The 24,013-nt window shown below is 56.1% G+C and overlaps 2 protein-coding genes across 2 annotated transcripts; one reads left to right on the top strand and one right to left on the bottom strand.

The window, feature by feature from the left end:
• Positions 1–17: 17 nt before the first annotated feature.
• Positions 18–773, top strand: LOC119112704 (chromatin modification-related protein YNG2; the record flags this gene model as incomplete). Its single annotated transcript, XM_037236969.1, is given in 2 exon segments — positions 18–404; positions 525–773. Coding segments are annotated over 2 exon segments (636 nt in total), but the record flags the coding sequence as incomplete, so codon positions are not given.
• A 717-nt stretch (positions 774–1,490) lies between these two features.
• On the bottom strand, positions 1,491–16,039 carry LOC119112943 (uncharacterized). The gene is made up of 6 exons (XM_037237249.1): positions 15,948–16,039; positions 4,247–6,365; positions 3,627–3,738; positions 3,220–3,360; positions 2,549–2,657; positions 1,491–1,944 (listed from the first exon to the last, which is right to left on the bottom strand). The coding sequence occupies exons 1-6, from the start codon at positions 16,021–16,023 to the stop codon at positions 1,847–1,849; spliced, it is 2,655 nt and encodes an 884-aa protein (XP_037093144.1). The 5' UTR covers positions 16,024–16,039; the 3' UTR covers positions 1,491–1,846.
• Between the last annotated feature and the right edge of the window lie 7,974 nt (positions 16,040–24,013).

Genomic DNA, 24,013 nt, shown 5'->3' with positions numbered 1-24,013 from the left:
CGGCGCCCAAGCAGCCCCCGTCGCCACCGCCGCCGCCGCCGGTACCCAAGCCGGAGCCGCCGCCGGACACGGTGGAGCGGCGACGCTGGCGGTGTCTGACATGCGATGACCAGTCGCAGTCGTACGACGACCTGGTGACGCATACGTACATCGCCCACCCGGACGCCGATCTCCCCCGCTTCCAGGTAGTGGTGACGTACGTGCCGAAGGCGGCGAAGGCGCCGGAGCCGGCCGCGCCGCCATCGCCGCCGCCACTGCCGACTGGCGACGCCTCGCAGGAGGAGCGCGACGCCGCCATCTTGGACGCCGCGCGCGTGCGAGGCGCAGAGAAGCGGCGCGCTCCCAGCGCCACTAAGGTGCCTGTCGGTGCCAAGCGGCGCAGCGTACCAGCAATGGTCAGCCCGGCCAGCGGCGCCAGCCGAGGCCGGGGCAGGGGCCGCGGCCGCGGCCGACACCGCTCGGCTGGCACCGGCACCGGCGCGGGCGCCGGCGCTGGCGCTGGCGCTGGCGACTCGTACCGCAAGAGCTACTCAAACATGTCGCGTCGCTACCGGGCTCCTCAGCAACCGGCGGTGGCGGCGGCGGCAGCGGCGGACGAGATGGACAAGCTCTACTGCTATTGCCAGTCGCCCTACGACGAGGTCAGCGAGATGATCGGCTGTGATAATGACGACTGTCAACACGAGTGGTTCCACTTCGAGTGTGTCGGCATAGTGATCGCTCCCAAGGGCAAGTGGTTCTGCCCGGACTGCGCCGACCGGAACAAGGCCTAGAAGGGCGCCGCTGGTGGCGCACCCTAGCGACGCCATTCCTGATTTTTTTTTTGTTATTTGTCTGTTAGCTGTATGGCTTAAGTAGGTGTAGATCGCTCCGCTCGATGTTTTACCCTGGAGTAGACTGTTGATGTTGTGGCTTTATCGCATGGAATGTGCCCCCGTGCGACGTGTTGTGGCGGCTGCTACATGGTCTCCTTTGTGTGTATGGATGAGCTACGACTGAGTACGAGACAAGGCAATTCTCTGCTGGCCGCACGGGCTATTCGTCATCGGATGCGATCCCAGTCTGATCAGTATAATATACGTAAAGGATCAACTCAGTGTGGCGCTGCCTTCTGATGTGTCTGAATGTCCGGCCACTGCCCGGCAGGCTGCTAGGGCGGAGTGCTGTTTCCCCATTGTCGCACCCCCGCCCGAGGTACGCGTGCCGCAGCTACGACCACCTGCCCAACATATACGATGAGCGCGTTCGTTAAACAATTGTCGCTGAGAACTGGCGAACTGCAACGCGATAGTTCCAGCATGAGACTTGCAGCGCCACCATTCACCGTACTTCCCGTTCCTGTCGTGCTCGCATGAGGCGCAGAGAACGTTTTGAGCGGCACAAGGTACAACCGGACCTACACGGGCAATTAGTCGTTAAAAGTACAATCATGTCCGCCCTGGCATACTTGTTGCTAGATGTGCTTCTACCCTTTATTGAAATACCCACCGTTTCATATGTAGCTTTATTTCAGTCAACCACTCAGTCGCTTCAAAATATACATCTTCAAACATTCCATCACGAGGCATGACAGCTAAGCGAGAAGACTTCACCAACGTATTTTTCTCAACATCATGCGTAGCGCTCTCTGCGCACCTGTTCAGTGAGTGTATCGTGTCATACAACATGCGCAACTGCTCCTCCAGCTTCTCGGTGTTGGAAGAGGATGTAATGCCCAAAACACGGTCAAGGGACGGCGTCCCGGTGCCGAGTTTGCGCGGCTGCCGCTGTCGCTCAGCGGAATGCCACCGTTTCGATGAAGACCACAAGTGCCGCCGCCGGCTCCGACAGCTGGCCGGCACGGTCTCTAGGATGACGGCAGCAGCGGGTGCTGGATCAGGCGCCGGAAGTTCAGCCCCGACCGCCGGAACGTGGCGTACTGGCGGGCGTCCAGCAGGTCCACCACTGCGATGACACGCGTGCTGGTCAGCCGGTCGCCGGGCCACGCGTGGGGCTGGCGCCAGGCAGACCTCATGACGTGGCGGGGCACCTACTGTTCAGTGATGGGGGAGGCGTTCACCCCAGCCCGGCGGACAGTCTGCCTGGGCTCACCCAAGGGCCGCACACACCTACCACATCACAGCATTGACTGGCATTCACACGCTACCGCGCGGGGAAATGCTCAAGGACATTGGTTAGAATGCTGCTGCGTCGAGACACAGCTGCCCACCGCTTAAGCTTACGTGTTCATAAAAAATCCCAGATACATTCAAGTCTTGGAAACAGACACCATCGCAGCACGACGCACGTTCATGAAGTCTAAAAACGGGCTCTTCGACAATTTCTGGTGACTTCTCTTTGTTCCAGGCATGTGGGACAAGATGACGGCTGTTTGATGAGGCTGATTTGGTGATGAGGTTTTTTGATGAAGCTTTAATTTGACTGATGGTATAATGAGGGTGACTGCGGGTTAAGGGCAAGCAGACGCCGGGCGTCATTTTGCGCCCGGTGGGACACTCATTGTGGCCGCCGGACAAGTCAACGTATTTCGCCGCAGTGCGTGGCATACCTTCCACACGCGCTTCGAAGCCGGTGGGCAGGTCGGTGGTGTTGCCGTTGTTGTAGACGGCGATGCGTACCTCGCCCCTCGCGAACACCATGTGCGGCCGCGAACCGCTCTGTGGACACAGGGTACCGTCACACCGCTCTGTGCTGCCGTCTTTACCACGCCAGACCCGTAAGTCGACATTCCGTTCATATGTGCTGCCCTCTACATGGCCGCGCACACAGAGACGGAAGACGTTGACTGACGAAGTCAGCACACGGTTTACCGTTCTCCTTCGCAGCATGGTGTTGTTTAAACGATAGAGTTCGGTTCGATATCCGACTGAATGGTATTTAGGTTTTCATATGCTGGCAACCCGTCCATTCGAAATTCATCACAGACTCTGGCACCAGCGCTTGATTTCAGCTCTACGATTTACTTCAATATGAAGACACGTTTATAACCCGGCTCAACACTGTCTCTTGTTGTTGGGAGGCATGACTGAACTTCACCTTCTGTGAATTAAGAGCAATTTCATTCAAATGCACCTCCATTTCGGCCGTTACCACAGTCAGAGCTATAGAATGAGCCTTCGACAAGCGCTCGCTCCAGCCGTCACAGAAGGCGTCCCCGCTCCGGCGGCACACAGTGACAGTGCACTGGTCCGGCTCCATCCGCCATCCGGGAGCACTGACCTGCTTGATCCGGTTGCCACACCAGCGGGCCTCGAAGCCGTCGCGCTCGCGCTCGACCTCGATGTACGCGCCGTCGCAGTCGACCGTGTAGGGCGCGCTCAGATTGTCCAGCGTCACGAGCAGGTACAGGTGGGACTCAGTCTGCCAGTCGGTGGGGCCGGCGTCAGGCGCATTGCAGGAGCGTCGGCCGACGCCGGACGCGGCCAGGACGATAGCTGCTGTCCAAGGCTAACACCCACGGTTTACATCTATTTTACTGAAGACGCGCCACCGCCGCTGCGGAAGGGGTCATCGACCTCTGATCGGACGTGTCGGCGGTAACTGTGTGAGCCCCGACCCGGCGGCAGTCCGCCGCCCTCAGAGAGCCTGCCCCAAGCCGACACGGGGGGGGGGGGGGGGGGGCTCACCTGGATCTGCCATTCGCAGTCAACGGCGGACGACGCGACGCGGGACCGACGCGAGCCTGGCCGGCCATTGAGCAGCGCCGACACGAACGGATACGGCTGAGACCGGATGAAGCTGGAACCGCAGGCGGCGGTGAGGCCGGAACGCACCGGCGTTAGACCGCCTCGCGAGGATCAACGGGTAGCCGCTATCCCCATGCTATGATAGGTAAGCATGTATGACCGAGAAAAGTCGGCGGGACACCAGTGCCGCGCACACGGCGAGCAAGACAGCACCTCTTAATACGGTAGGCAAGGCACCATCAAATAAGTCAACGGTTACAAAATGGCGTCAGCAAGGAGACGAAAACCGACAAAAAAAAAAAAACACGGAGCAGTCGCAGGTCAACGGCAACAGCACGGCTGGTTTCCGCTGCTCGGTCTCCGCCTTCGAGGCCGAACTGAGGCTGTTGGCCTTTGATAGGTTTTGTTCAAAATGTGAGAGCCCCTTTACAGCCTCCACAGCGATAAAAACCGGGTGTCAGTAGCCGGAGAACCATGTCTGCCATTTCGGGACATCACCATTAAAGCGACGCTATTGGCCCCAAAGGCCGACGTAGGAGACCGAGCGCCGCTGGTCTCACCGGAACAGCTGGTCGTCCGTGTTCCGGAGGCTCTCGACCGCGTCGAACGTGAGCTGCTGCTCGGGTCTCTGCGGCCGAACCGGGGCGGCAGCTGGCTCCGCCTCGCTCGGCTGCTGCGCTTGGTCTCGGTGCCGGCTGCCGCCGTGAAGTTCCTGGCGCGACCGATGCCCCACAACGACCGTCTCCGCGCTGAGCTGCTGCGACTGATCGCGGCGCACGGGCGAAGCCATGAAGTCCGCCCAGCTGGGACGGCGCACCGGCCTTCCACCGCTCGGGTCGCTCTGGTCGTTGATGATGCGGTAGATGCTGCTAAGCAGGGCCTCCCGGTTCAGTGCGGGGACAGACAGGGTCGAATCGGCGTCGGCGGCGGCGATCTGTGGCTCGGGGCGGATGCCGGAGCTGTCTGCCGCCGGCAGCGAGTCCGCCGAGTTGACCTCCGGGCTGACGTCGTTGGACACGCTCTTTGTAAGATCCTTGTCAGCGCTGTCGTCGGCGGCCGCCTTCTGCTGCTCGGTGTCTGCCGTCGAGTTGTGCTGGGTGGTGGGATAGCCCTCGGTCTCGGCCACGGGTAGCTGGCTAATCTGCTGTGCTGTCTCACCCTCCACCAGAGCCAGCCGCTCCGAGTCCTTCACGACGGGCAAGCCGACGTCGTCCGTCTCGATTTCGCCATCTACCGCCTCGGGCAGGTCGTGACCCGAGCCGCTGATGGTCGCCTCCTTCGCCACCCAGCTGTTCTTAATCTTGCTCGGCTTAATCTGGCTGGCGGCGTCATCGTTCGGTCCGCCGCCGGACGCCTCCAGTGGTGACCGCTCGTCCACGCCATTCGGCGCGGCCAGCGCCGCCAGTGGGCCGCTCGCAGAGTCTACGAACAGCGTGATGTCATCTTCCACCGCCGAGGCGCCGCCGAAGCCGGAGCCGGAACCGACCTCGTCCGGCACGTGCTCCAGGATGACACGGTCGCCGCTGCTGAAGCCCTGCAGCAGGAGAAGCCGGTCGAGCTGCTCCAGGTTATCCGGCGCGCTCTCCACCTGCTGCGGCTGCGCCGGCACCGGCAGCTGCTGCCCCGCGGCAGGCTCGGCCTGCGCGCCGGCCGCTGGGCCTAGCGGCAGCGCAGAGAGCAGCTGGTGGATGGAGCCGTGCGTCTGCACCAGCGGCAGTAGCTCATCCGTGTCGGCGGCGCCGGCCGACGGCGACGTCAGACCGGTGTCGACCGGCTCCAGCAGCTCCAGCGAGATCTCGTCGGCGGCCAGTTCTCCGTCGGGCCGGGCCGCCTCCTGCATGGCTGACCCGCTGCCCTCGCGCGGGGCCTCGCCGGCACCGGCGGGCGAGCCCTCGGTGTCCGGACTCCACTCGATCAGCACCTTGTCGCCGCTGAACCCGGCCACTGTCAGCAACCGCTCGGCGTCGTCCACCTCCCCCGAGTCGACAGAGACAGACTGGTCTCCAGAGAACTCGGGCTCGGAGAGGTCGGGGTCGTGATGCGTGATTCTGATCTCCTGGTATTTGTGCAAAGGGATGGTGGCGGACGCTGACAGCGTAACACTGTTACCCGACCCCTCCAGTTCGTCCTCCTTAACGTCGGGCAGAATTGCCTTTTTGGTCTCAACGTTGTTGCCCTCAATAGCCACCAGATCAAAAGGAGTGATGGTGGTCAGAAACTCCACTTCCGTAGTGGCTTCCACGCTGCTCAGGTCTCCGGACCCCTCTGACTGGGCGGAATCTCTCTCTAACATCCCTTCGGACTTGACCAGCTCGTCCTCGGCCTCGTCCCCACTGCCGTCCTCGCTGGCGGCGAGCGGGACCACGGAGTCGGCGACGGACGCGCCCAGGGGCGGCGCCTCGGGCAGCACGATGTGTGGCTGCGTGTCGTACAGCGGCGGCACCGTCAGCGTCTCTGAGCCGGCCGCTGTCACCACGAACAGCGCGTCCCCCGCCGACGGTGAGGCGGCCGCTGGCTCGGCCTCGTTCCCGCTGCCCATCTCCAGCGCCTCCTCCGCCTCATCCGGCTGGACGAGCGGTGTGGCGACGCTGTCGGTGTTCCAGAATTTCACGTGCTTCTTCTCTCCCTTGGCAACGAAGATGATCATCGGACTGTCGCCGCATCGTCCTGATCCCGACGCTTAAAGGCGAGAGAAAATAACATTTAGTATCCCAGTGCATTTGCAGGGGGAAGCGGCCATGTCTGAGCTAAGTACCGCGGCGTTGTGCCTACAAGGCCGCCGAGATGTGCGCTCGTGCGGGGAGCGCTGCGCTCCTAATTCAACCGCTTAAGTATTTACACATTGTAGCCGTCTACTGCTGCGGATTTGCTCTTGCAACTGGTATGGCACTTTGCTGATGAATGACACAAATGGTTAACTGGTGATGGTGTCGTTACATCGCTTTTGCGTTATTGCGACGTCGTATCGCCATTACCGTTTCATCATTGTTATCGTTTGACCGTTATTATGGCGCGGTATTGCAGTTCCGGTGAGTCAGGTGGTGTTCAGCCGCACCAAGCACCTCGTGTCGGGAATGTTGCTGCCAGACCAAGGAGGACTCGTTCCGACACCCCGGCCTCACTGTAAGCCGGCCGACGGTAGTCAAGCACCTGAGCCCGAGAGCCGGCCGCGGCAAGCCTGCCGGTTAAGCAGCAGCCCCCTCCTAGGTTTGGAATGTGTCGTTTTCCAAGCGTCATGTTATTTACCGTTTCCGCTCACCGTTATAGCCGCAGAGGGAAACAACATTTGAAATCCTAGGTGCAGATAACATAAAACAGGTGCTAGGTAGCAGCTTCGGGATAGCATTCAAATAAAAACTGAATCGGGCTGAATATCCCCTATAAGAGGAAACCACGAGCTTTTTGGGCCCAGCCTTTTCCATCTAACCTTGATGGATGACGCAAGCCAAACTTTATTTTCGGTAGTCCAGGGAGGCTACATGTTCCCACTTACCCTCTCCTAGGGCCTTTAACTCTCCACCAAACTCGTGCAAATCGTGTGGCGTATGTGATACGGAAACACCTTTGTCGTAATTCACCAGAAAAATCGCCAGCGTCCCTTCGTTTGCCCATATCCCCAGTCCATAAAACACACCCAAGGTTTCTGGAAAAGCAAAGTGCCCTGTTGCTGTCTGTAAGCCAAAATATCCCGAATGATTTACATCAACAGCTTCTGACTATATTACGGCTATCAATATATCGTCGGTCTAGCTTAAAACATCCGGACGTGATCCGTGCGCAGTGCACGCTGAGCTAACTGCAGGGTTGCCATTAGCCACCATCCGTTGGCATGGGTGCCTTGGTCGTCACACATTCTCGATCGGCTCCGTTCACATGGAAAGCGGAGTGTCAGCCGGCGGTCATGGCTGCCGACCAGCGCCTCCTTCAACGGAGTGTTAGCCGGCGGTCACGGCTGCTGACCCGCGCCTCTTTCAACGAAGTGTCAGCCGGCGGTCACGGCTGCTGAGCAGCGCCTCCTTCAACGGAGTGTCAGCCGGCGGTCATGGCTGCCGACCAGCGCCTTCTTCAACGGAGTGTCAGCCGGCGGTCACGGCTGCTGACCAGCGCCTCTTTCAACTAAGTGTCAGCAGGTGGTCACGGCTGCTGACCAGCGCCTCCTTCAACGAAGTGTCAGCCGGCGGTCGCGGCTGCTGATCAACGCCTCCTCCAACGAAGTGTCAGCTGGCGGTCATGGCCGCTGACCAGCGCCTCCTTCAACGGAGTGTCAGCCGGTGGTCACGGCTGCTGACCAGCGCCTCTTTCAACGAAGTGTCAGCCTGCGGTCACGGCTGCTGACCAGCGCCTCCTTCAACGGAGTGTCAGCCGGCGGTCATAGCTGCCGACCAGCGCCTCCTTCAACGAAGTGTCAGCCGGCGGTCACGGCTGCTGACCAGCGCCTCCTTCAACGGAGTGTCAGCCGGCGGTCACGGCTGCTGATCAACGCCTCCTCCAACGGAGTGTCAGCCGGCGGTCATGGCTGCTGACCAGCGCCTCCTTCAACGGAGTGTCAGCCGGCGGTCACGGCTGCTGACCAGCGCCTCTTTCAACGAAGTGTCAGTCCGCGGTCACAGCTGCTGACCAGCGCCTCCTTCAACGAAGTGTCAGCCGGCGGTCACGGCTGCTGACCAGCGCCTCCTTCAACGGAGTGTCAGCCGGCGGTCATGGCTGCTGACCAGCGCCTCCTTCAACGAAGTGTCAGCCGGCGGTCACGGCGGCTGATCAGCGCCTCCTTCAACGGAGCGTTAGTCTGCGGTCGCGGCGACTGACCAGCGCCTCCTTCAACGAAGTGTCAGCCGGCGGTCACGGCGGCTGATCAGCGCCTCCTTCAACGGAGCGTTAGTCTGCGGTCGCGGCGACTGACCGGCGCCGCCACGGCCGGCCCCGCAGTACATACCCACAGTTCGTCGACACGGCGGTGCCATGAGGCGCGCGGCGCCGGTCTGCCCCATTATTGCCGACATTCCAGACGCCGCCGCCAAGTTCAAGGTCGGTCTAGTGACGGTCCCTCGGCCAGCAGCCGAAAACAGCGCACAGGGCTGCGAGCGGCGCCGGCCCGGCCAGGTAAACAGGGCACCGTCATTAACCGGGCCCGCCGCCGCTCCCCTCCTCTCCCCGTCCGCCACATTACGCCTGTCCCCGGCGCCGGCGCCGCTCTCCGAACCGGTTGGGAGCAGGCCGGCGGTGCGGCGGTCTGGTTTGCCAGCAGGGAAGGACGAGCGGCCCGCGGCTGACCCGGCCCGCCAGACGAATCCCTCCTTGACGCGTCATCGGCTGGAGAGGAACGGCGTCGGCCGCGTGACTGCGGTCAGGCAGCCGGCCGGGAGCTGGCCCGGACAGCAGCGGAGCAAGCCCGGCCCGGGGTCAGCGCGCCCGCCCGGCGGCCCGCCGACCCGCTGCAGGACCGCAGCGCTCCGAGATATACGGCCGAGCCTCCCGCTGCCGATGCGGCTGCGGCCAAACCCGCGGCGGTCTCGGCCGGCAACAGACTGTCTTCGTGGCTTCCGAGCGGTCTGCTGGTGACAGCGGTGTCTGTGTAGCCCCAAACAAAGCTATTTTGATTCATCACGACACCGTTAGTAGTCACGCCGCCCATCAGTCGCGGAAGGCTATTTTCCCAGATGTATACGTCCCACGCCTTGATTTGCACCCGATGCAAAACTCCGTGCGCTCGCGAGACCTAGCATCTTCTGGACGTGCATCCAGACGTCGCTCCGGCCCCTCGGCTGACGAGACCGAATGCGATAACCGATGCAGCTGATTGTGATGTCGATGACGATGGCGTTTACACATGACGACAGACGTGACGGATCTGGTGGCTGGTGTCAGATACCATCAGGCACGGTGGAGACAGAGGAGCCAGCCGACGATCGGCCGGCGGAGCGGCATTTCACGCATATCGCGTGCCGGTGGATCACCACCGCCGGCTCAGAGGCCTTCGACCTCCGGATATTGAACCGAAGACAGCTGAGGTTGAGTGGAGAAGAGGTCGCCGGTACTGGACGATGCCCCTGCGCCTGTGCCGGCCAGTGACCTGTACAGCTGGCGCGATCGTGCCCGAGAATCGTCACGCCTCGGTCGTGATCCCGATCGTTTCTTCATGTCATCGGCGCTCGCTGGCTGCCGTTCTCCGGTTTGTCACTGCCTCACACACACCGACACGGACTGCACGACTGAGACCGTCATGCGAACACGCCACCGACGTGCCGCTCCCGAGAATGGCGATGACTCCGACCTCTGACTCTGAGTGACTCCCGAATGACTCTGCCTCCGCCACCGCAGGGGGGGAGGAGGACTGCGGTTCGACTCGAGCTTCGAGAGCGGCCACCACAGGGGAGGAGGGGAGGGGGACTGCGGCTCGACTCGAGCTCCGAGAGCGGCCACCGTAGGGAGGGGCTGCGACTCGACTCGAGCTCCGAGAGTGACGGCCGCAAGGGGAGGGGGACTGCGGCTCGACTCGAGCTCCGAGAGCGGCCGCCGCGGACCGGACAAACAGGGCGGAGTGGCGACTTCTGCCCTTGGGTGGGCTCGCCGCCCCGCCCCACGTCGCCAGATGAGAATCTGGGGGCTTGGGCGATCTGCCCGCCGGAGGCTGCATCACGGAATTGCTGCACGCCTTCATCCGTGGTGTAACGCGTCTCGAGTGTTGGCGCTGGCTGTGCGGCGTGGCCACGGCCTGGCTTTTTCTGTTTCCTGTCTATGACTAGGTGGGCGGGGGCGGCTTTGCATGTTCATATGATCCGGCTACGTTAAGCACCAGAGAGCTGGGAAGGACGCATTTGCATGATAATATGGTCACACCACCCCCTGCAAGTTTGTTTCTGCAACACTGCCACCATGCGCTAGACATGACCTCTCCTCGAAACTTTCGTGGATAGAACGCGGAGCTTGTGACGTTCACAGGGATCCCCCGGAATTCTGTGACTTGTTGTGCTGGAAACGAAACAAGCAAATGCATGTGCAGAAGTGTCCATACGTAATGAACAGATTTTCTAGCCCATTAACATCCCGTGTGAACAAGCTTTTGAAACCAAGATATGGCCAAAGCCTCTCCATTCTTTGAAAAGCCGTTTTAATTTTCCATATGGGAACCAATGCTATTAAGTAGACCAGTAACATACCACATCTCTTGCGTAATTAAAGTAGAAAGTCTTATGATACAAATTGTCTCAGTAATAGTCATCAGGGGCATGTGCAGCTTTCCAAACAGTTTTGAGAAAATAAGCAGCAACAAAATTGGGTGATGACTCATTCATAAACATTTTTCACGGATCCAAATATTGGCACTGTAAGCGTCCCCCCAAGGCGATCTGGGAAGGTTCCATTGCGCAAACAAAGGCTAAAGAAACACGTAAGATGGGAGGAACACTTGTCATATCTTACGAAAACAGTTTTTGTGCTAATTTGATCAACTCTGTTACACACGGTTCAATGATTTCTGAGAAGTTGTGAATTTAAAACGTAAGAAGGGAGAGGTCATAAAAAGCAGGGTGACTAATATCCTTAACAGTCAACAGGCTGTTGTCTGAGACAGAGCTCTGAGATGTTCTAGTTCTGCCTGCTTAATTATTAAAGCGGAAAAAGGTTATTAAAACCCCTCGCAGTACTTCTATTGCTATAAATGGTCTTATTATCGTCTGCCCGTGCATTGGGAAATCTGATTGGCAATAATCTCTGTTACGTGCTTTCCGGGAAAACTACTATCATTTTAACCATTCCCTCGTCCTCTGTCCACTACTCCACTCTGTGGGAATCCGTCCGACAAACGTTGTTGCTTATTTTACTATTTGGATTACGTTTCCCTTGAGAGCTACATTCAAGACGGCCTTCTTGAATGCGCTTTTATGATAAATGAAACATAAAACTTATCTAATATTAACAGTCACTCAGGTGCTGCGCGTGCTGCACGCTTGCAGCTCTCATGAAAGAGCGTAAGTGGTCAGCGTCTGCGCGCCGACGACGCCCTGGCGCGGCTGTCGCCGCTGACGCACAGTGCGGGGGCCAGCCGGGACCAGGCCGCAGGCCGGCCGGCCGGCCGCATGCCGGCGCGCCGCCCTAACTGTTCTGAGGCCGGCCGGCCGGCCGGCCTTGACCGGGCGCCGCCCGACCGACTGGGACCAGCAGGAAGTGCGGGTCTGCGGCCGCCGGGCGCCGGTCCGGCCCGGTCCCGCCCGAGAGCCGCCACAGCCCGGGCGCGCCGCCCGCCTCCCGCCGCGGCACCCAACTGGCCCGGTCGTTAAGATTCTATCGTTGCTCGGCTCGGCGCCGGTACCGTGTGCTTGACCCCGGCGGGATGTCAGCGACCCGAGCCGCCGACTGCAGATCAGAGGTGCGGACGTGCCGCTGTGCGGACGTCTGTCCGGCCATGCGAAGCGGACATTGGTGCATTCAAATCGTGCATTTATGAGCAGGGCCCGATGATGGTGCCATGTTGTGCGTATTAAGGACGTTTACATCAAGTGGTGTAGACCCAGGAGGGAGAGGGATGGGGGTGGGGGGGGGGAGGGGGTAGCAGTCCTCAACTTTAGGAAAAGCGAACATACGTGAGCTGTTTGGTGTGCTTGGTAAAAACTTAGAAACAGCTCGCTCCCAACCCAGCGTTTCAGTTTTGCCTTCACCCGTGTTTACAGCAGGCGCACTGCACAGCCCACAAGGCTGTGTAGGTAAAATAAGCACAAAATGTTTGTGAAAATAAGATAAGAGGCCTTACACCGGTATGCGCCTAGTTTTAAAGATTTCTTTCCGGGAAATACTTCCTGGTTTCTGATTACCGAACCATGAATAACCAGGGAGCCAGCTTAACATCCAGCTACAGGACCGAGGTGGGACTGTCAACAGTTGTTCAAATCCCATTCATAACAAACCTGTTCCTTGGCATCAGCCAAGAGTATTCATCTATTCTCATTAATGTTCCACATACTGCGCTTCGAGTTACATTTCCCCCGGTTCCCCGGAACATGTACATTTTACATTGTATGCGTTCGACCGATTTGACAGATACCTAGAGATCATATCGCCATGTAGTGTCATGGCACGTGTATTGAAAAAATAACGAAGTCATTTAAACGCAAAACACTCATTGAATATGGCTTGATAAGTCGCGTGCGTGGAATGTTGTCGCATTACACCAAAGTAAGACAGTTTCTGGAGGACGATAAGAAGATAAAAAGACAGTTTTGAACCATATTATATATATAGTTATGCATATATATGCATATGTATATATATATATATATATATATATATATATATATATATATATATATATGTATGTATATCTATATATATATATATATATATGTATATATATATATATATATATATATATATATATATATATATATATATATATATACTTCGGATGGTTATGGCAGACCTATCATGAACATATAAAAAAGGCCTATGGCGTGAATGAATTGAGAGGCTACCCCCGTAATAGCCCCCCAGTTACGCGTTTTAGATTGGCTCAGTTCAACAGCCAGCTTATGCATGATCCGGTTTACAAGCTCGCCACGTGCATTTGGCGTGACGTCACAGCTCGTCACGTGCATGCGTCGTGGCATCACTGCTTGTTACCGCGACACCGAAGATTGCGCAATCGACAAAGAAGTTGATATCCCCTGAGAACTCCTCGCGACGATGCTTTCCAACGGCCTGGACGCGATTGGCCGCACGGGTGAATCAGCGCGTGGCTCGCTGTGCGCGACGGGCTGCCAGCGGGCTCCACACACTGTGCGCGACGGGCTGCCAGCGGGCTCCACACACTGTGCGGGGCGGGCTGCCAGCGGGCTCCACACACTGTGCGCGACGGGCTGCCAGCGGGCTCCACACACTGTGCGGGGCGGGCTGCCAGCGGTCTCCACACACTGTGCGCGACGGGCTGCCAGCGGGCTCCACACACTGTGCGGGGCGGGCTGCCAGCGGGCTCCACACACTGTGCGCGACGGGCTGCCAGCGGGCTCCACACACTGTGCGGGGCGGGCTGCCGGCGGGCTCCACACACTGTGCGGGGCGGGCTGCCAGCGGGCTCCACACACTGTGCGCGACGGGCTGCCAGCGGGCTCCACACACTGTGCGGGGCGGGCTGCCAGCGGGCTCCACACACTGTGCGCGACGGGCTGCCAGCGGGCTCCACACACTGTGCGCGATGGGCTGCCAGCGGGCTCCACACACTGTGCTGGGCGGGCTGCCAGCGGGCTCCACACACTGTGCGGGGCGGGCTGCCAGCGGGCTCCACACACTGTGCGCGACGGGCTGCCAGCGGGCTCCATACACTGTGCGGGACGGGCTGCCAGCGGGCTCCACACACTGTGCGGGACGGGCTGCCAGCGGGCTCCACACACTGTGCGGGACGGGCTGCCAGCGGGCTCCACACGCTGTGCGGGGCGGGCTGCCAGCGGGCTCCACACACTGTGCGCGACGGGCTGCCAGCGGGCTCCATACACTGTGCGGGACGGGCTGCCAGCCGGCTCCACACACTGTGACGGGCTGCCAGCGGGCTCCACACGCGTGTTCGGCAGGCAGCCGCCACCCCCTGAGCTGCCGTGTGGGGAGGGAGCTTCAGACTGAGACTGGCCGCCTGTCTCCACGGGGAGCGGCACCGGTCTCCCGCTCTCCTGTCTCTGCCGAGTCGGCGGAGACAGGAGAGCGGGAGGCGCAGCGTCTTGCCGGCGCAGCCGCGGCACGGGCTCCAGCCGGTGAGACGGCGCGACGGCTCGGGCGATGTTGTCGATGCCACAGACGCCCTGGACTGTGACACCTAGCAAAAGCACAGAAACGGTGTGTTGGGAGGGACTTCAGACTATGTTTAAGATGACTTTTCTGACTCCAGTGTAAACGAAAAACCACCAACAACCGTAAGTCCGCAGAGCATGATTCGCGAGCACATTCCTGGACCGGGTTCTTCGCTGATGTGATTGTGATCTCATAACGTCCCCAGCTCACTCGACTCGAATGCGTTTTTAGACGGGTTGCATTCGTAACATAACGCGCCCAGCGAATCTCGTTTGGCTTTATCTGTCGACATCAAGTACAAAATAACGAACTCATCCTCATAATGCCAAGCAGGGACTACATGCTTTGTTTTAGGTTGCGGGAGACTCTAAGCTCGCCGCCTGTTTTGAAAGCCCACGCTGCCACGAGCTTCGATAAAAGTCAAGTCAAGCGTGGACTTAATGTAGACATTGCAGGTAACCAGATATATTTCACAACGGTATACAATACTTCTGGAAGTCATAATCAAACATTGGGCAGTTGTGTTTCGAAGAGCTGTTTTTGCTTATTAGAAATAAAACAATGGTATTTGCAACAGGCTCAAAATAGTTTGTGTTCTTTCTGAATGTCTGACCTCATATCTTATCACCCCACCGGTCATAACGTGGCATTTGCAATGACTGACATTACTGACACGTCTCGTGAACGATACTAATGCGTACTTTAAGCTTCGATGCTCTAGACCCCGGGTATATGACAGGCACCGTCAGCCGCTGTCACAATCAAAAGCGGTTGGCAGACGTCAGATTGCTATCATATTATTTATCCGCCGAAGGCGTACGGTTGATGACTGACCTGGTACTTAGATTTGTCACAAAGACCGTCGTGGCCCAATGATTTTTCAGCGCACACTATTGCATTGTAATCTGTTGAGCAATGTTGCGCAGCACTTTTACCTTATCCGGCATTCAGTCTGCTCCATGCTAAAACAAACATACAGAAGCATGGTGTGGAATATAAATTTAAAGGAATCAGCGACTTAATGAGTAACTCGCACAACTTTGTTTGCTTGGACCCCATTGCCTGAGCTGCAGCGTGTGAATTCTTTGGCCTTGCGGCGAGCGGTGAAATGACTGAACATTATGTTAGCGTATTTGAGAAAGATGTGATACATGACTTACTCGCTCGAATTCCCACACAGGGGTTCCCGGAAACCAGGAGCGGGATCTGGGGAACCAGGAGCAGTCTTGAGCCGCGACAAGACTGCAACATGTTTTACCCTGGTTTCTGTTATGTTCGCCCCATATCAAAGATCAGACGTAACAACTCACGAATAGCTTGATGGTGAATCGTTGTAGCAGAATCGGACCGACAGACCGTGACGAACCGAAACTGGCAGAACGCCTGTGGCTGAATCAGCTCACAAGATAACCACAGTGGTCCGGATGATGTGTGAGGCTGCGGCCGCCGCTCGGCACGCGGGCCGGGCGTTCCCTGCCGAGCGCCACTGACCTGAGTGGAGCAGCGCCACCAGAGTGGCGCCGGCCAGCAGAAGTCGCGCCCACCGCAGCGCTACCGGGGCGGCCATGTCCGTTCTGCTCGGGGCGGGGATGTCGACTGACCGATCAGACGCGCTCGCACACCGGCGCAGGCACCATCGGCATCGGCGCGGCCCGGCCCGGTCACGTGACGCCGGCACCGGTCACGTGACCGTCGGACGGGTCGGCGGCGGCGGTGGCGGGGAGGAGGCGTGGTCAGATTACGCAGGACAGACAAGGCTAGGTGGGAGGTCGCGGCCGCGCCGATCAGACAGAGGGAGAGGGGGCATAATATTTCCTTCTCATCAGACTTTGTAGCTTTCCCACTGTCCGGCGTGTTCCCACCTGACAGCACCCTCCGTGGCATGTCAGCTGGTTTAGCACATTGCTAGTCAATAAACCCAACACGCCTTGAAAATGAAATGCATTAAGATACTGACCGGCCAAAACGAATGGAAGCGTATTAATGATCGCCTGAGAATGATAGTTCAATGGATTTTTTCCACATTTGGGGATATGGACACACGGCACATGCATGCTTCATGTGGCGCGTTACGTTGATTTCGGTTGAAACTTGATTGATTGATTGATACGGATTAGTTTGAATGTACTTTTGTTTTCCTGGACTAAAACAAGATCTAATATTTGTAAAAAGCAGTCGGAGGATAGGTAGATAAATTCATAATTGGTGCTTTGGATACAACTGAAACCTGACAACTAAAAAAGAACATGCAAAACTTCAGTTTTAGGAGTATTTGCGCTGGACGTCATATCGAGGCGTTCAAGACTCTTTACTTCAAGAGGCGTGTGTTGCATATGTAAATAAATCTACTCGGAAATATTGTTTCAAAATTCAGACTTTTGCAGTGTCCCATGGTCATATCCATTGCCAAGATCGTTCGGTAAGGCCTCACGTTTGTTTAAACATGTATTGGATGGAGACGGACTGCTGCATTTTTTTTAGCTGTCGTTTGATGCAAAATTGCGGCAGCTAGGCTCTCCACTGGTTTAGCAAGGTCCCTTCCGACGGGTCGAAACTGTGTTTTGACGGCAAAGGCGGCAGTTCCACGCTAGACTCACGCAAACAAATAACAATATGGTAAGGGGGAGCATTGTTGCCATTCGGCGTACTCGACCCCGCCCCCACGCCCCGTTCAGACTATATCCGAATGCCACCCCTTTAACACACGCTGGAGTGGCCGGTTGAATACCACACTCGGATGGGGGTCGATTTGATTCCCTCATATCTAGATAACTAAGAGAGCTAGATGCATCAAATTCACAGCATAGATTGACCTATATGTGAACTCACTTGTGTCATAATTTGAGGTTCCTTAGTTATGATCTTGGGATCAAATAAGGAAGAACAATGTAATTATCCAGGTTGGTGTTCAAATCACTCCCGGACCTCCTCATGCAACCGCCTTGAACATAGATACTTGTTCTAACCAAAAGCTCACTGATGTTCATTTTAGGTGGGTGACCTTGTTTGATCTTAAGAAGGTCTTGGTGACCAAGCGTTTCAGATATTGTTTTGATTTTTTAAACTTGAATGAACGGGTATGTTCCTTAAAACAAGAGGATGATCTTGATTATTGTAGGTCGGTAACCTACCGTGACCTATAAAAGGTCGATGGAGAAATGTTTGTTTCGGCCACCTTTATCAATAAATTCAAAATGGGCATAAAACCACCACCTAAAATAGCTCTCCAGTAAAAAGCGGGTTGGTTTTGTATTCAGTCCAACCTTCACAACTGACTCAATGGCAATAAGATTGGCCGTAATATTGAATTTGACTGTTAATTTGCTGTAGGAATTACCTCGTATTCCTATGATTGTACATGTCTATACATGCCATATTATGTTATATATGGATGTATATGTATATATGTCATATATCAATATATGTCATATTCAACGATGACAATAGTCCAGTAACAATCAAGCAAGTGTACACAAGACTGGTCTTCAAAACGTAATCGCTTATCAAGGTCCATCTGTGCCCCTGAAGGCCATCACGCTACATCGGCGTCATGCCCACAGGTGCCATTCGTTGCTGCAGGGCAACACAAATCCAACTTTATCTTAATGCTTTAAGCCCGCCGAGACCAACGAATATCTTAGTACATATGGCATAGCCATATCTGACATCACCTGGGACAGGGTTTCTGTTTGCGAATCATCTACAATCTGTGCAAAGCTTCACTGCGCCACCACTAACCGCTTTCCAGCAGCGCTTTCAGGAATGTTGCTTGGAGTGTCAATCTCTGCCTCGGCGGCTGCCATTTATTTGTTCTTAAAAGCCTATCGATCCAGGCCAACAAGCCCATGGATTAGCCCTTCATGTATTGATTTCTTCAAACGGTTCAGAGCTCCAATGCCCCGGCCGTACTCAGAACTGTCAGCATGTGGTCTGCCAGGAGGAAGCGTGTCGGGCTTCGAATTCTGCACAGTATGTGTAATAGTTGTCCCTCGCGACGCAAGTGGCCCTCAGACGCCGCTGAAATTTTCTGAACAAGCTCCTGAGTTCCCAAAAGAGTGATGTCAAAATCATCACTGGCAGTGTTCAAAGGAACATACACGTTTGAAGTTTGAAGACCTCAGCTCAAAAAGGTAATCGGCGATGGTCTATTTCGAGTCAAGGTTGGCCACGTTTCGTGCTCAGTTGTATGCTGCAATACCAATGTCAATAACTCATGACACCGTACCTCCCCTGGCGCGACTCGATGTAATGGCCGCGATTACACCGAGATGTCGTCAGTTTCCTTTTTGGACATTTTCAGATAGGCCTGACATGGGTTAAAGTGAACCACTTTTGTTTAGAAACCAGTTATTAAAATACTTCCTTGAAACAAAAATATCAAAGTAGCCAGTAACAGCTTCAAAAGTGGTGCAATGATGCGATATTATGTTATATTATGCCGGTGTCATGCCCATGTACTGGTGTCATGCATATCTCCACCAAGCGATACAGGCTTGGATGCGTCCCGATGATGCAACATTTCAGATGCATTTCAGCCGCCGGGCCGCAAACCCGAGAGCACGTCTATGCCCTGTTTATTTTCATCTTCGTCGCGCACACACCTCGCAGAACAGCCCCATCGCAACCTTCAGCCTACGATAGGACCCCAGAATTCCACGGCAGCTGGTGCCACGTAGTAGAGCAGCGAGAGGAGAGTCACCTTAATGACATTGAGGGCTAGCGATCCCCCGATCCACCAGGCGGCCTGCTCGCCTGAAATGGGCTTCACGTCCACTGGGACGATGCGGCCAGCGACACCTGGCATGCGGGCGGTCGAACTACTAGCTCCAGTTGTGGTGACTAGATGCCGCCGTATGAACATATGCAGCGCGTCGAGTATTCCAAGCTGCGCAGATGGTGCCTTCGAAAAATATGTTCGTGGTAAGCGATTTTCCCTTGGTGCCACTGAAACAGAACGGGTCGGTTAGAACTGATAGAACCAAGACCACTGGTTTTTGGACGAATAGGCATGCTGTATCTGCTGCATGACGCTGGATCGTGTTGTATGTATCTGCTGCTTGCTGGTGCTACGTCTGGGCGTATGTCATACCGCAACCAAAAGATGCTAATACTGCGCATGGTGCTGTAAAGTCGTTTCCTAAAGCAGGCTATGTATGCCGAAAGGTCAGCGAATTGCGCTTTCTACCGAGCATCGCTATTTTGGTTTACTTCTGCCTGTATTTGGTGTTCTTGAGAAGGACGTTTCCGCAGCGCATCTGTCTAGTGGTCAAGCCGAAAGGAGTGGGCGCATAGCTACATACTAGGTGCATCTCTTCAGCCCGAAAAATAGGTACAGCGCAAGCTATTGCAAGGATTGGATAGCGGCAACAATCAACGATAGCGAAAATTACAGCAACAGCCAAGTCCTCTGATCACGTGACCTGTAAGGAAGACAAACGAGTAGAGGACTTCACGGGCTAAGCAAAGCCGTGAATGCCTGCACACATTAGTCGGTAACTGGATGGCCTGGATGCAGACTTGGAGAAAAGTTCGGTGATTTGATTGTATAGTGTAGGGGGAAATGTGTACGAATGCTGGGAAGGTACTTTAAAAATAATACAGAATATCACTGCTTGGGTGCCTACATGCAGGAACCGATTTGCATAAAGGTTGGAAAACACGATAATGCAGTCAAAGCACACATGAATCAAAACATCCCCAAAACAATCAGAGGATGACCCAAATACTAGGCGCATGGAGTTTCATACACCACGTTTGATCTCAGCCCTCACAAAGGTATGTGTTAAGTTGTTAACTGCTCATTAGCAATGTTACATCGGCTCTTTTCAAACCAATGTTACGTTGCACAACATAGAAAATGATTCTAATCGGCTCGGCGTATGCAGTTTTGCAAGTGGTGTTTCACTTCACCTGTTTAGTTGTACACGTTTCGCGTCTTACATTTCACACTTGGTGTCTCACTCTTTGACCTAATGTCCGTTCAGTTTATTACCTAGATGCATGCATGCACGTGACGCTTTTTCAAAACTCGCAGACGACAGATATCACCCCAAACAGTTTGTCCTGGATTGCGCAGCTTCGCTTAATTTGCTAACGATTGCATCGCCTACAACGCTTGTGTTTCGGACCCCGGTTCCATCGCATGCCACCGTAAATTCGTTATGCTGGGGTTCACTGACTCAGCAAGCCGGGCACACTAACGGCCGCGTTTTACCATTGCATGTGATGTGCATATATCTGAGGTGGTGAAAAATACCTAGCGATCGATGTCATACTTGATGTCTATTAATTTCACTTGCTGCATCCAAAGGAGATTTTAGTGTGTGATTCTTCGTCAATGGTGACTTAATAATGATCACAAGGCAAATACAAAAGGATTACTATACCCTGCACGAACGTTGCTTTTACGGAAGCACATCAATAAGTTTAATTTTAAAGCATCTGTGTAACGTAGGATAACGTCAACGTTACTGCACATATGCAGCTCCCGTCTTAACCAAATTATTACCATGCGAAAGGCGCAAGTGCTCAGGACTCCTGCACGGAATACGTACCGGATGCATCAGACGGCCGCAGGATTACCAGAAGCAGGCAAATCAGAAGCACACTCCACCTCATCTTGTGCAACGCCGTAAACGGAGCCACTGTCGCAACATGACCCATGGCGTGTTGTTAGGGCCAACAGTAGGTCGCTAAACGTGGGCGGTCCTACGACTCGCGGCCGTCAATTCGTCACCGAACGCGGGCGGCCCCACGACACGCGGCCTTTCCTGCGGCGCGGCGCGGATCAGTGTGCCGCTGGACCTCACAGTCACAGGGCCGTACACTGCGTCTGGAACGTGCACGGAGCGTGTGCACCGGCCGTGCCCGGGCCGGCGGTTCTGCCGACCTGGTGCGGCCCAGATCCGCGCGGCCGGCCGCGGACGGTACGATTTCGCCCCGTCACCGCACGTCGCACCGGTCCGAGCGTCCGGCGCGGTCACCGTACGTCGCGCCGGGGCGAGCGTCGGCGCGGGCACTGTACGTCGCACCGGTCCGAGCGTCCGGCGCGGTCACCGCATGTCGCGCCGGGGCGAGCGTCCGGCGTGGTCACCGTACGTCGCACCGGTCCGAGCGTCCGGCGCGGTCACCGCATGTCGCGCCGGGGCGAGCGTCCGGCGTGGTCACCGTGCGTCGCACCGGTCCGAGCGTCCGGCGTGATCACCGCACGTCGCACTGGTCCGAGCGTCCGGGGTGGTCACCGTACGTCGGGCCGGGGCGAGCGTCGGCGTGGTCACCGTACGTCGCACCGGTCCGAGCGTCCGGCGTGGTCACCGTACGTCCCACCGGTCCGAGCGTCCGGCGCGGTCACTGCACGTGGCACCGGTCCGAGCGTCCGGCGTGGTCACCGCACGTCCCACCGGTCCGAGCGTCCGGCGCGGTCACCGCACGTCGCGCTAGGGCGAGCGTCCGGCGTGGTCACCGTACGTCGCACCGGTCCGAGCGTCTGGCGTGGTCACCGCACGTTGCACCGCACGTCGCGCTGGGGCGAGTGTCCGGCGCGGTCACCGCACGTCGCACCGGTCCGAGCGTCCGGCGCAGTCACCGCACGTCGCGCCAGGGCGAGCGTCCGGCGTGGTCACCGTAGGTCGCACCGGTCCGAGCGTCCAGCGTGGTCGCCGCACGTCGCACCGCACGTCGCGCTGGGGCGGGCGTCCGGCGCGGTCACCGCACGTCGCACCGGTCCGAGCGTCTGGCGTGGTCACCGCACGTCGCACCGCACGTCGCACTGGGGCGAGCGTCCGTCGCGGCGCTGCAGTAAGCAGCCGGCGCACGGCGACCGATCCCCGACCAGGTCAGGGGTCACGGCGGCGCCACCATTGCCGCTACGCGGTCTGAATGGCGAACCGGCCCGGCAAGGGTCTCTGTCACTGGGCGACTGCCAAACGGGACCCGCTAAAAAGGTGGGCCATGGAAGGCTGTGAGAGGTCGAGTGGTTCAGAGGCCGTCCACACGTTACCTCCCCGACAGTGTCCCACACCGAGCACAGACACCTCCGGTCGTCAAGGACGACAATATCAAAAAGGCACAGTTATTAGGTCATGCAGCCCGTTTTGTATCACGCAGATGTAGTAAGTAGGCAGGAAGAATCACATCATATTGCTGTACATATCTCGACTCAGCGTAGAAGTAAGTTCAGCAGCGCAGGCATCGGTAAGGCTTCTTTTGATAATGTAACGATTTTATGCTAACTAATAAGAGGCTTTAAGCATTAGTCATAAAATTGATATAAGATGAACGCATAATGCCTGACAATGAGAGAGCAAGAGCAAGAGAGAGAGAGAGAGAGAGAGAGAGAGAGAGAGAGAGAGAGAGAGAGAGAGGGTTTCTGTTTTTTTTCTGAGGGTTTCCTAATTTCTGTATTGTCCTGTTCAAAGCGACAGAAGCACGACAAAAGAGATTCTATCGTTAGGTGGCTGGTTCCATTAACAGAGTCCAGCAGCAGTTCACGATGCAGTGCTAATCCGTTCCGTTCCGTTAACCCATTGCTCTTCTAAATCGAAAAAATATGCGCGGGTGAAACATAATTTTGAATCATATTTCACGCTTGCAAATCGGCATCAAATTTTGTTTAGAGGTACTTCTTTCAAAAGCAAACACGTTATCGTATTCGTCTGCCCGTTGGCCGCCGTCTCGTGTTGGCTGTGGTCCAACGCCGCGCGGCCTTTTGAGACTGCAACGCCGGGCGTCGGGATTTTTGTTTCACGACTTGCGAACGCACAGTTCAAAACTGTCATATAAATTTTCCCTTCTCGGTTCTAAACAAAAGCTGAACATCTTGAGGTGACCATGGATCGGCAGCGTCAATGCAGATGCATGATCCCATTTCAATCTACGAGCTATGTTCCCTATCACCTACGTTGACAAAGTTCTGTACATCCCAGCAAAAATTCGGCGCAGCCCCTGAGTGCTATTAGTTTTAAAAAAATGTGCGCTGAGTCATGGAAAACGAATAGCGCCGTTGGTTTATTTCATACGATTTTTCATGTTCGGTTCCAGAGTTCGTTGACTTCAAAATATAAGCAAAATTGTACCTTTCGGTGACTTTCGGCTTCTGTTTCAGTTAAAGCTGAACATTGAAATACAGCTAAGCAAATCGTGCGCTCAAAATCAAGCGGGCCAATCCCACCATTTCGGGGGGGGGGGCTGGCCTTCACAAGCAGGGGCCCTGTCAACCATGTGTCTCTCACCCCACAATGCCAAGACTCTGGCTGCGCCCGCTGCTTGAGCGAGCTCATCGATAAGCATGGATTATGCATGCAATAGTATTATCGCATGGCCACTGAAGAGCCCATTCAGCTAGCACTGTTGTGAAAGTCAATCTGCATTGCATGTGGCATCGCACTGACATTTACCAATTGTCATTTGCCACATGTTCGAACTCAAGCAGGTGAGGGTCGCTTTCCTGTTTTTTTTTTTTAACGAGCGAAGAGAAAATATTCTCCAATGGCGGTCATCCGCCTTAGGGTGTTTGGGAAGGATTGATAACCATGTTCTGAAATGGTGCGTGGAGTGCT

Source organism: Pollicipes pollicipes, unplaced genomic scaffold, assembly GCF_011947565.3.
Source record: "Pollicipes pollicipes isolate AB1234 unplaced genomic scaffold, Ppol_2.1 Scaffold_7261;HRSCAF=8764_pilon_pilon_pilon, whole genome shotgun sequence".
NCBI lineage: Eukaryota > Metazoa > Arthropoda > Thecostraca > Pollicipedomorpha > Pollicipedidae > Pollicipes > Pollicipes pollicipes.
This window is presented reverse-complemented; position numbering and strand designations above follow the sequence as displayed.

Excerpts from the sequence above, each read along its gene's own strand:
- LOC119112943 (XM_037237249.1), bottom strand. The coding sequence starts at position 16,023 with ATGGCCGCCCCGGTAGCGCTGCGGTGGGCGCGACTTCTGCTGGCCGGC. Across the intron at positions 6,366-15,947 it reads GGTGGCGCTGCTCCACTCAG|CGTCGGGATCAGGACGATGC; the intron begins GTCAGTGGCGCT and ends CTCGCCTTTAAG. Across the intron at positions 2,658-3,219 it reads GTGGCAACCGGATCAAGCAG|AGCGGTTCGCGGCCGCACAT; the intron begins GTCAGTGCTCCC and ends CTGTGTCCACAG.